This window comes from Lampetra fluviatilis, chromosome 50, assembly GCF_964198595.1.
Source record: "Lampetra fluviatilis chromosome 50, kcLamFluv1.1, whole genome shotgun sequence".
Lineage (NCBI taxonomy): Eukaryota > Metazoa > Chordata > Hyperoartia > Petromyzontiformes > Petromyzontidae > Lampetra > Lampetra fluviatilis.
Window position 1 is genome coordinate 3,062,063 of NC_136324.1, and position 17,020 is coordinate 3,079,082.

The window sequence follows — 17,020 nt, forward strand, 5'->3', positions numbered from 1 at the left end:
CTGGAACTTGAAGGCTCTCAAGCTAACCGCCTTTTAAAAAATTCTCACGGCCGAGTCAAATGACGTTGGTGCAATGTCCAACGCCAGTGGCGGGTTTTCATCGATTTATTTTGCCTTCGTGGTTCGCGAGCGACCGCACTGGATCTGCTGAGGAATGCTTCCTTTTAAGTTCGCAAAGTTTTCACGCGACGAGTTGTAAAGCTTGACTGCTGCAGGTTGGGACCGGGTGGAATTGAGCGACGGAGCGTGGCAGCAGCAGCCCCCTCGTGCACAGCGGCGGGCGTGCGCCAGGGCAGAAATCAAGATAGACGGGAAAATGCAGAGTCGTGTCGTTAAGTCATTCTGTTTAGCATCGAGCATTTTGTGGAGATAGTTTAATGTAGCATTGAGTCGTGTCTCCCAGCCATTCTGTTTAGCATCGAGCATTTTGTGGAGATAGTTTAATGTAGCATTGAGTCGTGTCTCCCAGCCCGAGTGTGTCTATGCCGTGCACCCCCCCCCCCCCACTTCTCCCCGTTTAAACAACGAGGTATATGCTTGCAGGGCTGTGGGAGGGGAGAATGAACGAGTGTGTCGGATTTCGATTTAAAGCTTTCGTGACTGCAGGGATTCATTTTCTTGGTTCTTTCGATAAAGTCACGTAGAAGGGAAGTAATAAAATAATAAAAATAAAACATAATAAAATAATTCTCACGACGTTTCGGCCACAACGCAAGCGTCAGACGCTGTCTCACCGACAGACCTGGTCTTCACCTGAAGACAGCTGCTTGCGTTGTGGCCGAAACGTCGTGAGAATTATTTTATTATGTTTTATTTTTATTATTTTATTACTTCCCTTCTACGTGACTTTACCGAAAGAACCAAGAAGATGAGTGTGTCGGATGGCCGATGGACGATTCTGATGCGTGTCGTGGAGGTAACGAACCCACAGCTTCTGAATTCCCACGAGTGGGTGAATAAAACGCGGAGGAGAGTCAGGCCCGACGAAAAGATAAACCTACACAAGAGCACTCACGCAGCCGAGTGCGAGCGTTCACTGATGAGCTCACCGCTTACTAAAAATAAGCAAAGATAAATTGCAGGCATTCTCAAGTCCACCACTGGATAAATGCCGCCTCCCCACGCAATGTCAGTCAAGGGATTAAAAGACAATAATTTATTGCTGCTCCCTGTCGTGGTGGGGGTAGCGAGCCCAGACGCCCAAGATCAATCCGTAATTTTCCGTCGAGTTTGTGACACGTTAACTGCCGTTTCCCCCCCCCCCCTCTTTTTGAAATCTACTTTTGTAATTCTGGGTCCTTGAATGACAAAAATGAATTATAAAAATATGAAAAAAAATGTATCATAAAAAAAACAAACGAGCAATCGTCTTCGATGTCAATACCACTACAACAGCACAGACCTCACCATGCTGGTCAGGACCGGTGGACATGTTCAGGTATCACTGGCCGATTACGCGGACTGTGCTCAGAATTCTGGGGCGCCGGGTTCATGGCACAGCGCACGAACCGCTGTGCCGCACCGCTCAACCCTCCACCCATTAAAACTTATTAACGGCACTTAATGCGACGCTTGGCATTCAGGTTCTATTTAATTACAGCGAATCCACACGTGTGCGTGCACGTAGCTCGGTTATAATTAGTAGTCGGCTCGGGCTGACGGGAGAGGTGTGTTACTTCTCTGACTACGAGTTGGGGGATTGCTCAGCGATTCCCACTGGTCTGGGAAAAGAAAAAAACGGAGCGCGCGCCGTAAAACGCCGATTTTATGACGATACCATCACATGCCGATGCGCCCCGCTTGAGTAACGAGTCTGCGTTTAATACCGGACTCACGCCCCCGACCACGCCAAAAGTGACGGCACTGGCGGCAGCGTACAGGCAAGAGTGACGGGTTTAACTTGAAACTACACTAACATGTTTTATTTTATTTTACCAGGTAAGGTATGGCCTACTGAGCAACGTAGCTCTTTTTTCAGAAGCGACGTGGCCACAAATTATAGCTCAACGAAGTGGCTTATCACGTGGAAATTTATAGCAGCCAAATATTTTTTCTTCTTGGTTCTTTCGGTAAAGTCACGTAGAATGGAAATAATAAAATAAAACATAATTAAATAATTCTCACGACGTTTCGGCCACAACGCAAGCAGCCGTCCTCAGGTGAAGACCAGGTCTGTCAGGGAGACAGCCAAATATTGTAAACGCGTGATGTCGATTCTAAATGTGGAGGAAAAAACCGGAGGACCCGGAGAAAAATCCACGCGACCACGGGGAAAGAGAGACACACAAACTCCAAATATGCAAGCGTCAGTGTCGGGAGCGAACCCACGAACCTCCTGTACACCAGGCGAGGTAGTTAACATCTCGGCACCGTGGTGCCCTTACACAAACCGCAGCAATCATCACCCCCCACTGGCAGTCTAATGCCTCAGGTCACCCTTGCAAACAAAACTCTCCTTGCCACCGATGTTGTCTGTGGCCGCAATTAAAAACCTAGGTCGCAGGCTTCAAAGCGCGGCATGCTAACTGCCGTGCCACCGTTTCTCCTCTGCGGCGTATGTGTGGGGTGCGCTTTGGCTAAAATCATACGCGTCAGCCACAAACTATAAACGATCCTCTGCCGGGCGAAGGCCTCCTCGTGCCTTCGCCATCCCTCGTAGTCTCGCGATGCCACAATCCATTTTCAGGTCCACATATGGGCCGATCTCGTTGCTTTCGTCTCCCCTTTTGGACGCCATTCCATGCCACCTTCGCCCCATCGGCCACTCAAGCGAACTGTCGCGCGCACAAGTCCCGCTTCAGAATCAGAATCCGAACAACATACTGCAGGAGGAATCCGATGAGCTGCAAAGCTCTTTTTCACAGATGTCCAGTCGGGGTGGGTAAGAACGTTGCAATAACAAACAATACAAAAACACGATAGGCGCGCAAAGTACAATAAAGGTAAACAAATCCCACAGCACACATACAACTAAACCATCCCTATCCTACCAGACCAGGCTCACTGAGGCATTAACTTACTTTTCAAAAGTGACCTGGCCACAAATGATAGCTCAACAAAATGGCTTATCATTTGGACGTTTATAGCAGCCAAATAATCTAAAACAACAATCGAAATAATCCCGTAACAATGTGGAGCCCCGAATCGGCGTTTGCTCCCCGATTTCCCCTTGTCCTTCGCTCGATCTCTCGGCGTAAAATTCCTAAGCGCGCACCTTTCCACGCGTCTTTTTGTTGTGCGCATTCCAGCCTTCCTTCCATTTTCATTTGTCCGTGTCCATGCTTCTGATGCGTGCGTCGCGGACGAAGGGGAGCGAAGTTCTATGACGTCACACTTTGGAGAAGTCAACTTTGCCCCTTCGACAGGATGATGAAGAAAGCTCTTGGACCAGATGTTTAACCTGTGGACGTCACCAAAGAAGCAGGACCAGCTCCTGGAACAAAACTATCGGACACGTTTATGAAATGTTTTCAGAGGCAATATTACCGTAAATTTCCGCCTTCATACAGCAGTGGAATGACCATGGCTCACGGCGATTATAATGATTATGATGATTAGAACGATGACTTGCTACATACCAACCCGTGAAATTATACTTGGGCAGCATCGCATGCACGTGGCCGCGTGCAAAATTAGAAAGTGACTCCGTGAACGCTGTCACTTTCTGAAAGCAAAGCACACCCAGAGTTGCACCCCGAAGGTGGTTGCACGTGACGAGGGCGTGCACGCGTGCGCGCTCACCCGAAGCGCGGGGGGGGGGGGTAACTGGCAGGCGGAGGGAGATCTCTGTTGTGGGCAAGTGTAGAAATCTTGGGTGTGAAAGGGTCGAGCGATGACGACGACGATGCGGCGGCGGCGGCGGCGCTGGCGGCGCTGGCGGCAACAGACAGGGTGGTGCCAGAAAATTTAATTGCCTGAGCTCATGGAGCTGTGGCAATGTGGAAAACACAACGCCTAAGGAATGCGGAGTGAGAGTCACCCTCGCCAGCGAATGAGCATTGTTGTTCGTCGTTTTTTTTCTCTCTCTCTCTGCCCGCCACGTTCGCTACGCGAGCGAAGCGATGCCAGCGTAGGACGTGGCGTGTTTGTCCGTCGGCGACGCGCGCTAAAATCTGCGGCGCGCGCGTCTTCTCCATCTCCTCCGTGCGACATCCACCGGACCCCCTCGCCTCGAATCCACCGCATCCCACCGTGTTACTCCCAAGTGCACAAGCAACGAGCACTCGCGTCAAGCCACTGCTGGGTGACGGTATTCCTCGTCATCCAGGTGATTTGACAGCGCTATACCACGCTGGTTGACGCGGGCTGACGAGAGGGCGGGGAGCGGTGATATGGCGGCGGCGGTGGCACAGAAGTACAGTACAGCGATGGACTTTGCTGCATTGAACTCTGCTCCCCACGACGCATCGCAGGTGCAGGCGCAGCCGCCGGTGTGACAACAGTTTGTTTAGACTCAACGACAGCCAGGGGCTTAAGGCTGCGTAGGCTACCGAAATCGGAACATTCCCGGTGACTTCGGTGAGAGGCGCCGCCAAAAGAGCGCGATCGCATTAATATTTGCGCCGCAAAGCCGCGGCGAGCAGGCGAGGGGACAACAGTGGGGGGTTGCAGTTTGTGTTTCCAGGTTCCAAAGTTCAGGCCCCACGTTTCAATTTGCCTCGAAACTCTTCAGCAGCAGCTGCAGCAGTGGCACTGTCATCGCCCGTCGATTGATAGTGAGGTAGTTAACATCTCGGTGGCTAGGAGATGTTAACTACCTCACCTGGTATGCAGGAGATCGTGGGTTTGATCCCGACCCTGACACCTGCTGTATATTTGGAGTCTGCGTGTCTCTCTCTCTCTCGCCGTGGTCGCATGCAGGTCATCCGGTATTTTCCTTCCAAGTTTCGAATCGACATGCATTTCGAGTATTTGGCTGCGTTTCGAGTATTTGGCTGCGTTTCGAGTATTTGGCTCGGGCTGGCTTCGTCTTCGTTGAGAGTCGGCAGCGATGTTTGCTGCTATAAATTCCCACGTGATGATAGGTCACTTCGTTGAGCTATAATTTGTGGCCAGGTCGCTTTTGAAAAAGAGCTACGCAGTTTAATTTGAGATGACGACTCGGCGAGGAAGGGAATCCAGACCAAGTGGTGGTGCTGGTGGCCTATTGAGGACCCTAAGCAAAACATATGTTACCCCCCCCCGCCTCTGCACTTACTAAAATCCGAGTGAGATGAGAGTAGAAATAATCATGCGAGATAGAGACGCAGCGAGATGACAGAAGAGAGATGCAGACACGCTCGGAATGAGTGATAGTATGAATTGTATTTGTGGCGTTAATTGGCCTTGTTATGCTTACAAGGATTTAAATTATTTGAGCCGGTGTCTGGTTTTCATGAATCCGCGGCTCGTGAGCTGCTTGGGGCTGCCTCTCAGCTGTCGCTCCGTATGGTTTCATGTACTCATGCCGCCACTGAAAACTCATTTTTGTTGCGTTTTAGTTTGTCGTCCTTCCCCCGCACCTCCGATTGGCACGGTTGGCTACGTACGGTGCCAAAGAAGTTCAACACATGTACATCCTGAACATCCTAATAAGCTCATCGTATTCCACCAGGATAAGCAAAAATTCTCATTCCGACAGACTGGCTGCGCCACGATTGTGGCGACAGACCGCGGCGCTGTCTTCTGCGTGTGTCGGGTCACGGACAACGGCGTCACGTGACACGCACCACTTCAGGCACGCTCCCCTCCGACCCCCCCCCCCCACACGCCCGTCTACGTGTAACCACAAAGCTGCCCAGCGAACAGCCGTCGCGCTGTCGAGGGCTGCCCCTGATGGCGGCGGCCAGAAAGGAGAGCACGACAAGGGCTGATTGGACGCGACGACGTGGCATATGGAGCGGCCGAGCGATTTGGATATCGACCGGCGAAGCGAACGCAAGAAGGGGGCACTTGACAGTGGCGGGGGCGGTGTGTTAGGAGGAGCAGAGGAATCGGGTTACCACCTCCGGGGTATAATAAAACCGGCACAGATCATAGCAATGGGAAGGAAATCTCAAGATACGGAAAAGAGGGGAGAGCTACGTGTAAATGCTTCGTCTCGAGTGGCGTATGACAATATTATCGTTACCCGACTGCACAAATATAAAGAGACTTTTAATACCACCGTGAAGACTTGGAGATTTCCCCGGGAGAGCCACCTGAAAGAGAGGACGATCCTGGGAAAAACAGAACAGGTGGCAACCCCAGTTGGCAAAAAGGATGGAGAGGGCGGTGGGGGGGGGGCGCTATGGGCAGCACGTACGTGTGACACGCGTAGTAGTATTTGTCGTCCGTGATGCCGTCCTGCAGCGGGACGTTGAGGGCAAAATATCTCCCCTTGCCCATGCCCACCTCGTCGATTCCTCCCGTACCTGCGGGCACAGACAGAGACCAAAGACAAAGACCATCCCGTATGGCCATCAACAGGCTACGGGCGCAAGTGCTGTTAGCGAGCGCCTATTAAGGCCGGCACGGCACACGAGGGGGGCGGTGGCCTGCGCTCTGCCCGGCAGCCTTCGTCTCCCCAGTGGCGATGTTCACGACACACCGCACTGGGAACTAATTTGAAGGCCGAGTCGACCTAGGGGAGACCCGGGACCGATTCAGATATTCGTGGTGTTAAAATCGATCCTGACGACGGCGGTCACAATAACCGCACTGAACAGTGCGTGCGAGAATTGATTTGACTTTCGATCTGTATACGTTGTCATTGTTTCTCGTATGCCCTGCAAGCCACTGTAGATTCTGCATGCACTACTGCACTGGATCAAGGCCTTCCCCTGCCATGCCACTGGTGGAGGTTTGTTTGTTTCCCGCACCTCCGATTTAGTACCGGTGGTCGGCTGCGTACGGCGCGAAAGAAGTTCAACATACGTACACACACTGAACATACTTCGCCCTGCTGGTCAGTGCGGGTTAGTGAAGGAGTGTGTGTTGGGGGAGGTGGGGTGGTTGGACAGGACCGGTTCAGATATCACTGGGTTACAGCTCAGTTCGCTAAGCACTGCACAACGTACATGCTTTTCAAATGTTATATATGAATAATGAGGTTTGCGTAATATCCAAAGAGAAATCAGCTTGAGCAAAACTATCCTTCTGAATTTAATTCCTAAACTAACCACTCCGTAACCAATCAGCGTATATCAACAGGAATAAAATAACAATCATCATCTTGACCCATGATTAATCCACTTTTGGATGAAGGCACCCCCCCACCCCTGCCCCCCCAAAGCTGTTGCCATCTCTCACGATCCCCCGAATGAACAATGCACCGAGCACCTACACACCAGCTGACTACATCGCTCACACGGTTACCCACAATCCTCCACGACGCCACAGTACACGTGGTGCAGCATTTTCTGGAACTGATCCGAGCAGGCTTCCATGGCGCTTGTGTACGGCTATGACCGACAACAAAAGGCAACCGAGGCACCATTTGTTCCTCACGGACACACCGCTGATGAGACTTCAAAACGTTGAAACGTGTCCACGGTTTGCCGGATTAAACTGGGGCCGTTGCTCCATGCGTCCCGTGGGCCGGGGGACGTTATTTGACTTTTAACGTGAACAAAAATTTACTACTATGAGACCTCCTTTACCAGTGGCAAAATATAGTAATAGGTTTTTACCCTTTCAACTGGTACAAAAAACTGACACCTTTATACAAGGCATCATGTTTGCAATAACGACAACACAAGCAGTCAATGCTTACCCCGAGCTCTCAATACTTTGATAGTGCGCTGTGTTTGAGTTGTACGCCTTTTGGCGTCATCTGGTCCAACACCAATGGAGACTAGGCTCTAAGGAAAGCTGTCTTGGGTGTGGACCAATCAACTTCAGGGACAGTGCATATCATTATCAGAGTTGTTTCTTTTTGTTTGCATTTTGACTGCTTGTGTTGTGGTTATTGCAAACATGATGCCTTGTATAAAGGTGTCAGTTTTTTGTACCAGTTGAAAGGGTAAAAACCTATTACAAAAATGTACTACATGTTTATTATTTTAATTCCCGCAATGAACCATGACACAGCATGGTTATATTTTTGTAAATGTTCTATTGTTTTTTGCGAAGCTTATCAGCGTTGTTTTGTTTGTGTTGTTATTGTTGCCATGGTGCCTATGCGGGGACCTTACTCATAGCATGGGGTTGGTCACCCAGCAGCATTGGTTTGAGAGGCCAAACAGAATCAGATTATATATTTATACCGGAGGAATCCCATGAGCTATGAAGCTCTTTTCATAGATGTCCTGTCGGGGAAGTTCAGAATGTTACAACAACAACCACAATACAAAAACATGACAGGAGTCAAAGTATAGGGCCGAAAGAACCAGAGAGTATGGAGTCCTGCAGTCACGAAAGCTTCAAATCAAGATAGTACAGGAAAGGTAAACAAATCGCTTAAATTTCGATTTAAAGCTTTCGTGACTGCAGGGATTTATCTTCTTGGTTCTTTCGGTAAAGTCACGTAGAATGGAAATAATAAAACATAATAAAGAATAATTATGTTTTCTTTTTATTATTTTATTATTTCCATTCTATGTGACTTTACCGAAAGAACCAAGAAAACCGCTTAAAGTATATAAAAATAAACATACAAATAAACCTAAACTATTTGTTAACTTAACAGTTAAAGCCCGCTGAGCTATTGGCTTCTTTTGCAGATGCGACCTGGCCACAAATAACATCTCAACGAAGTGGCCTATCATGCATCGCGTGGGAATTTATGGCAGCAAACCTCGCTGACGACTCCCAACGAAAACGAAGCCAGCCCGAGCCTGCCTTGTTTGAACAAAACGTTACCGGGAAATGTTAATCGGTGAGGCTCGTGGCCCGATGGATTAAATGTTATTTCCTTTCAAAGACCGAACAAACATCCTGACCGGGACCTTATTTATTGCGTTACTCCGCCGGCTGGCCGGTGTCGAAACAGCAGAAGCTTTGTTTTCTGCGTGTGTGTGTTTACGTATGCTAGTTGATACCGCTTAATGTTGTAGCCCAGTTCACGCGACGGGCGGGCAAGAGTGGAAGAGGGCATTCGAGAGAGCCTCAATCAACGGTCACGCCTCTCGGATTGGGCCGCTGTGTTCACGCGACGGTCAGTTGGCAGAGTGGACTCGCAGCAAATCCCGAGTTCGCGTGGGCTTCTTCCCGAAAGCCTGCAGATTTAAAAAAATTAATAACTCGAGCTGAATTCTATTCCTGCAAGCGCTGGCGGAAATAACGTTCAGGGGCTGAATGCCAATGTCGAGGTTGTGCTGGCCGTGACATGTAAGCGAATGACTCATGCGTTCTGAATAACAAAAAAAAGTTTGAAGATAAATGCGATATATTGATATGGCAATACGTGTGTTTATTTTTAATCAAGGGATGTTTGGTTTGAATTAAATAATCGCCGCTTCAATTTGTGCTCCCTGTGTGTGTGTGTGCAATGCACAGCGGCAGGCTTCGCGTGCATTTCACGAGCAAAATAATGAGTGCTTCAACGTGTACAATGTATTGTACAGAATTACCAGTGTTTGTTTTGCGAGGAGTATGTTACAATAAGTAATTACTGCTCCAATTTGCAGTGCGTTGGGTACTGCACGGTTTGGACATGCAGGCCTCTATTGATTACACGGTAGATTAGTATTATTGGATATATGGTAGATTAGTATTATTGGCTACACGGTAGATTAGTATTATTGGTTACATGGTAGATTAGTATTATTGGTTGAACGGTAGATTAGTCACGGTTAGCCATGATCAATCCACTGCTGGACGAAGGCCCTCAACCCCAAGTTGCCGCTATCTTTTCGGTCTGCTGCCACCGAGAACCACTGTCCCCCAAAACTGGAAATGCCGACCGAATCAATTCGTTTCCGCGCTTGTTTGTTGAACGGATGACCAATCAGGAGGAGCAAGGCGCAACAATGTCAAAAGGGAAAATTAGTGCAAGTTTTCAATCTTAATAAGTCTCAGTAAAAACATTTGGACGGCAATCGTTGCAAATTAACTATTAAAGTAATAATCTCATTACGTCGTAATGTTGCCTCCGCTCCCGTCTCCACGCGGTCACTCATTAGCGCGTGTGTTGCGTAGATTATTTTTCAGTGTTATTTTGTCTCGTGGCCTTCACAGGCCGTTTCCAAACGCTCTGGCGGTCGCCGCTGACGGTTCGTGGAGCGACAGGGGGGGGCGGCGGTGGGCGACGGAGGGAGGCGGCGGTGGTGTCGCCGTGCCGGGTCGCGCGGAGACAGAGGGTGACGTGACCCGCGCCTCTCAAACAAACAGCGCACGCGGAGGGAACGAACGCGTGCGTCTCTCTGCCGCGCCAGCGCACGTCACCGGCGCTGACGGGCGGCGCGTGGCTGCGAGCACGTCGTGTTGGAGGCGAGCCCTCCTCCCTCTCGCCACCGCGGCGTTAACTACCTCGCCTGGTATGCGGGAGGTCGTGGGTTCGATCTCGACCCTGACGCCTGCTGCTGATGTATATTTGGAGTTTGCGTGTCTCTCTCTCTCTCTCCCCCCGTGGTCGCGTGGATTTTTTTCTCCGGGTCCTCCCGGTTTTTCCTCTCCACATTTAGAATCAACATCACCACGCGTTTAGAGTATTTGGCTGCTATAAAAAAAAACTTACACGTGATAAGCCACTACGTTGGGATAGTATTTGTGACCGGGTCGCTTCTGAGAAACATAGCTACATAGCTCAGTGGGCCTTACTTCACCTGGTAAAATAAAAATAGTTTATAGTTTTTCCTCCCTCCCACAACCGTCTTAAACTCACGCGTCTGCTGTCCATGCCACCACCGCGGAAGGGAACAAATGACGCAAAGTCAAAAGCCCAGAATCCGTACGCAGCCAAGTCAACAGCACTGAGGCTCAGCGGTACGGAGCGGGCGGATTGCAATCAGCCGGAAGGTTGCGAGGTTCAAGTCTTGTTTGCGGCGTTTTTACCAAACCCATCATCTACCCTGGGGTGAGATAAAACGAGCGCCGCTTTGTAAGGAAGTCAACCGTGGTTTGTGCAATGGAGAGACTCGCCCTTGCCATGGGAATGTGGAATTCATTCCCAACACTGGCTCAGGGCTGCAAACGAGAGACGGACACTGCCTCAATGCTCTTTTGAGCAGGGAATCATTTTCATTTTGTAGCACAGTGCGCTTTTACCAAGCCACTGCCGGATGAAGGTCACACTGCGCCTGTTGGATATAGGCACTGTGTGACCAGACTGAAACAGCATCTCCATTATTCAGCCGAATAGACAGTTGAGGCAAGCGCTGTTAGCGAGCGCCTATTGAGGCCAGTGAAGCGCGTCAGGAATTTGTTTGGCGTGGACTACACCTGACCGCCTTTGTCTCGCCGGTGCTGATGTGTAAACCTAGAGGAGGCCTAGGACAAGTCTTGTTACCAGTCGACACTGACGTCGGCCGTGCCTGGGAATCGAATTCAGGGTTGTCAGGCTCATAGTACAGTGCACTAACCATTGATGCGAACACACACACGCGCACGCGCGCACACGCGTGTGCGCGCGTGCAGCAAGCCCATCAAGATAACTGCGCCAGATATAATTTTACTCTTGTACGGATATGAAAATCTATAGGGAGGGCACACGGGTCCATCGATAGGACTATAAGAGGAATGCTCTCAATTGGCCAAAAAATAGCATTCAGACAAGCGCAAATGACATTGCGGGTGGGAGTGGAGGTGGGGGAGGGAGGGAGGGAGAGAGGAGTGAGGGAGGGAGGGAGGCTGTGTGGCTCTTTGTGTGTCAACATTACATGGATGGCTTCCTTTGTTTCATGCCGGCCGCGACTGAATGAGTGTGTCGCCACAAGCGCTGCTCTGCCCCGCCGCAAATGTGTGCATGTGGTGTACGGCTGTGGTTTTAGCTCGGGCTAATGCGCACAGAGGAGAGAAAGAGTGTATAAGCAGAACGCCCTTGTGCGTCTCCACATATCATAATACAAATGCTTTCCCAAACCGACGTTATCAAGCGGCATTTAAGCAAGCAAACTCTGGACCGATTTACAGACTTTTTTTTTGGTCTCGCCGGCAAAAGCAGGTTTGTTAAACAAATGCTCGCCGGGCTTACGAGATGACATTGGCAAGAGCACGGTGTATAAACGATGGGACTTCGTTCAATGGCAACAGCAGTATTGCTTGTAAACCTCATTGTGTGTTGCTCTGATGCATTCTGGGTAAGACTATACCCAGTACTGTATAAGCAGAACTCCGTTTTGTATTTCCACATTTCAAATAAACATACGGTGGGTGCAGCGGCGAAAGTGGTTAGCGCACTGCGCTATTAACCTGTAGGCCTGAGTTTGACTCCCGGCCACGTTCATCATGAGTGGTGAGTGATATCCGAGTTGTGACTGGATTGTAGTCCCCTTCCCCGTTTCATGAATCGAGGAGACAACAGAGGGATAAGGGTGCCGATTGCTCTCCGTGCCCCCTTCATTGAGACCACAAAGAATGGTATTTTATTGACATTTACCAAAGAAATTGCTTTGAATGTTTGTTGTTGTTGTAATTATGATGAATGTAGGGCCCTTTTTAAAAAAATCTTCTTCCGGACCGTGGCAAGTTTCTAGATCCGGCCTGCACTTTGACGAACCCACTTGGCCAGCGTGGTGAAGTATGGTTAAAAAAAACAACAGCCATTAATTTACAGAGTGTAAGGAGCCCTTCATCCGGCATTGGATTATTACTTTATTATTTCCATTCTACGTGACTTTACCGAAAGAACAAAGAAGATGAATCCCTGCAGTCACGAAAGCTTTAAATTGAAAAGTGCTGTAAGTTATTATTATTTTCACGTTCTTTGAGTAAACTTGACTTATTCACTAGGTTCCCCAAAGGTATGATTTAAAATGCCACTGTCCTTCCATCACTGTTGTATGTAAGGATGTTTAATTTCTTTCACACTGTACGTAGCCAAGGGCGCTAATCGTAGACGCGATTAGCACGGTTGGCTAACATCAACGTTAACATCAATGTGAGAATAACTAAACATTAATGATGATGATAATACACCGACAGGGAGTGCTCTCCACCTTATTAAATCATCATCATTATTGTAGTATTATTATATGATAGAATATGATTAAATAATTATAATATTATTATTGGTGTATTACTATATTACTATTGTATTATATTATAGTATTATTATAGTATTATTGTATTATATTATTGTATTATCTTAACACCACTTTGCTGCCTCCCAGTGAACAAAACCCAGCACCTCAGGCAAAAGAAAAGAAATCTGCGTAAGCCCCCGGCCCGTCTCCGCAGATTTTCGTTTCCGTTTGGTGCTCGAAAAAACGGTTTCTCGGCGAAAAGACCAAAAAAACCCCGCGGTGAGCCCTGAACCTGCAACGGGCCCTCGATATCAAATCGGCCCTCTTAAATGACACGCACAGAGCCTGCTGATTGGAGTAGTGGCAGAGCGGTTAGCACACCACGCTATGAATCCGGTGACTCAAAAGTTTGAGTTGCCGGCTACGGCTAACACCGGTGGTGAGTAACATTGGAACTGGCTCTGCCCCCAGACCCCTCCCCTTCACCACCGCACACTCAGCGGTCTGGTGAAGTATGGTCAAATAACCCCCCACGATCAGCAGAGCAAGGGGAGACCGTCTAGCAGTGAGTGGACAGAGAGGTGCATTCTGGGTGTTTTGGCCATAGGGTCATGGTTATAGTCTAGGCAGGGCTGTAGGCTGGTCACATGTTTAGGGTAAGTTAGGGTGTAATCTAGGCAGGGCTGTAGGCTGGTCACGTGTTTAGGGTAAGTTAGGGTGTAGTGTAGGTAGGGCTGTAGGCTGGTCACGTGTTTAGGGTAAGTTATGGGTGTAGTCTAGGCAGGGCTGTAGGATGGTCACGTGTTTATGGTAAGTTATGGGTGTAGTCTAGGCAGGGCTGTAGGATGGTCACGTGTTTAGGGTAAGTTATGGGTGTAGTCTAGGCAGGGCTGTAGGATGGTCACGTGTTTATGGTAAGTTATGGGTGTAGTCTAGGCAGGGCTGTAGGATGGTCACGTGTTTAGGGTAAGTTATGGGTGTAGTCTAGGCAGGGCTGTAGGATGGTCACGTGTTTAGGGTAAGTTATGGGGGTAGTGTAGGCAGGGCTGTAGGCTGGTCACAGGGTGAGAGTGACGCGGTGCCTCGTGGGGTGCCTGGGTGTTTCAACTCTTACCTGGGAAGAAACCTGGCGAGAACTTGTGCACGGACACTGTCATCACCTTCGGGGTGAATGAGAAGGCATCCTCCACACCTGCGGGTATGGGGGTGGCATGGTGCGGTGAAACGTGGTGGTGTGGTGCGGTGTGGTGTGGTGCGGTGCGGCGTGGCATGGTGCGGAGTGGTGTGGCGTGGTGTGGCGTGGTGTAGCATGGTGGTGTGGTGTGGCGTGGTGTGGCGTGGTGTGGTGCGGTGTGAGGGTTGGGGGTTGACAAAGCGAGGCCCACACAGTTACAAAGGGTGCAGGCCGTCATCGCACACCCCACCTGCTTGCGCACAGTTTCACAAACTCATCTTCTCGGTTTTGACAGTTCGATTCGAAACTTCGCACGCGGGAACACGTTCTACAGTCCCACAGTCTGCACGGCCTGGGGAGGCCCTCATCCACCAGTGGGCTCATAAAAAAGCCGTTAACTTGTTCGATGTTTTCTTGCACTCCTTTCTCTCCGACGCGGTTTATTGACCTCGTGTGCGTGCGTGTGTGTGTGCATGTGTGCGTGCCACCCTGTGTGTGTGTGTGCCACCCTGTGTGTGTTTGTGCGTGTGTGCATGTGTGCGCGTGTGCGCGCCACCCTGTGTGTGTGTGTGTGCCACCCTGTGCCGCTTTGGCGACTTGCGTCTCAACGGGCTCTGGCCTGGCCTGGCCTAAATAAATAATGACAACAACAACAATGCCCTTTGTTTATCCAGGAATACTTCACTCAAGTCTCAAGACTGTCCTTCAGGAGGCTCCTGTATCGTTGTGTTTGGCCAATGCCATGAACAATGAGTGGCGCGTGACAACAAACTGGTGTTCGCGGAGAAAACCTACAAACGTTATCATTATTACTACTACGCTTGTTTAACCAGGAAAGCCTCACTCAGTCGAATGCACGTTGAACTTCTTTCGCAGCGTACGTGGCCAATCGCGCTAATCGGAAGTGCGGGGGAAGGACAACAAACTAAAAACAAAAAGCAGTTCTAAATAAATTAATTTTCAACTTCGATTTAAAAGTGCACAACCACCAGTGGCTTCCTAATATCGGAAGGAAGAGCATTCCAGACGGCCGCAGAATCGCATCTGAAAGCGCGCGACGGGGTGACCGTGTTTGTTTAATGGCTTAGCCAAAAGCCGCTGCTGCGAGGATGACCGGAGTTTGCGTGATGATGGTTTATGACTCCTTTTCAGGAGGGTTCTGCCGAATTATTTACAGTCGGGGCAAGATGACTGTTATGTGCATTGCAAATTGAGAACCTTATGGGTAATTTTAAAATTTGGTCACCTGACACAGGGCACATAATGGCCCCTGGCTCTTTTGAATGATGTCAGGGGATCTTTAATAACCGCGGTAATAACTGGCGCGGCCGCTTGATTCGAACCGTGAACTTCTTAAACAGGTGGGCCGTGCTCCCCGCCCCAATTGTCACGCGTTAGAGGATAAAACCGTGTGCACCCCCCCCCCCCCCAGTGGTTCTTAGCACCCCCAGTTCCTTCATCATCTCAGCCAATGGCATGGCTGGTTGATCCAGGCAAGTGGCAGACCCAAGCAGGGGGAGGGCGGGGAGGTGGAGTGATGGGGGGGCCTGGTATATTTGGAGTTTTCATGTCTGTCTCTCCCCATGGTCGCGTGGATTTCTCTCCGGGTCCTCCGGTGTTTCACCTAACATTTAAAATCAACATCACCCGTTTAAGAGTATTTGGTTTGTTCGAAATGCCCACGTGATAAGCCGCTTCGTTGAGCTACGATTTGTGGCCAGGTCGCTTCTGAAAAAGAGGTATGTAGCTCAGTTTCTTACCTGGTAAAATAAAAAAAATAGTTTAGTTTTATAGTTTAAATCGCTCCCCTACCCACATGCTCTCCCTCCGCCCGCCCCCTGGAGACCCCTATATATTGATGCAGTATTTATTAACGATAATATATTGAAGGTTTCATTTATTATTCATGTAGGGCCCGATTTAACAATCTTGCAATATTCGAGACTGACCCCCTCCCGTTTGCCGCTGGCAGGTTTATCGATGGGCACTGAGGGGCCATGGTGCGTCAGTCATGGGGGGGGGGGGGTGGGGGACAACAGCCTTCGACACTTCACGTGTGGTCGCAAGGTGCACCTAGCATGGCACAAGCGCTGCGGTGACGTCACCGCCACTTGGTGGCAAACGGAGGCTGTTTTCGTGGTTGTTGCTGATTCAATGTCAGAAACACCGCCCCCCAACACAAAGTTGCCCAAAACCACCGAAGAATCTCAAGAGCATTGTGCCGTAGGCTTACCCATCATCACCCCAAAGACAAAGACCCCCCGTATAGCCCGAACAGACTGCTGGGGCAAGTGCTGTTAGCGAGCACCTACGAAGGCCGGCTCGGCACATGCGGGAGTGGGTGGCCAACACACCCGGCCGCCTTTGTCTCCCTCGTGGCGATGTTTACGCCCCGCACAGGGTACTCATTTGAGGCTGAGTAAACCTAGGGGAGGACCAGGACCGGTTCAGTTAATTGTCACTGGCATTTGCCGTGAGCAGGAATCGAACTCAGTTTGACGGGTTCGTAGCGCAGCGTGCTAACCGCTGCGCCACCGCTCCTCTCTCACACTGCCACACTCTCCCGCCCCCGCCGCTCACCCACTCGGCCAGCCCCTGCTGCCTGTGCGGTTTCAATGGGATTGAATCCACATGCAAATGCACTGATCCAACTCGTGCCACGAAGCCAGACACAGTTACGCGTTACTCGAAAGCCTTGTTGCGCGCGTGCCCTTGGATGCCACAACCTCTGGCGACAAACCCTGCTCGTGTTTATTTTGCAACG

At 50.0% G+C, this 17,020-nt stretch overlaps 1 protein-coding gene across 2 annotated transcripts in view; it reads right to left on the minus strand.

Annotated features, from left to right (window-relative positions):
- Nucleotides 1-17,020, minus strand: part of HDAC8 (histone deacetylase 8) — a 187,816-nt gene that overhangs the window by 116,266 nt on the left and 54,530 nt on the right. For both annotated transcript variants that reach the window (XM_078878243.1, XM_078878244.1), the window contains exons 6-7: nt 14,197-14,274; nt 6,284-6,392 (exon numbers count right to left, since the gene is read on the minus strand). In XM_078878243.1, coding sequence (XP_078734369.1) covers nt 6,284-6,392; nt 14,197-14,274 — 187 coding nt within the window. The remainder of the gene's footprint in view (nt 1-6,283; nt 6,393-14,196; nt 14,275-17,020) is intronic.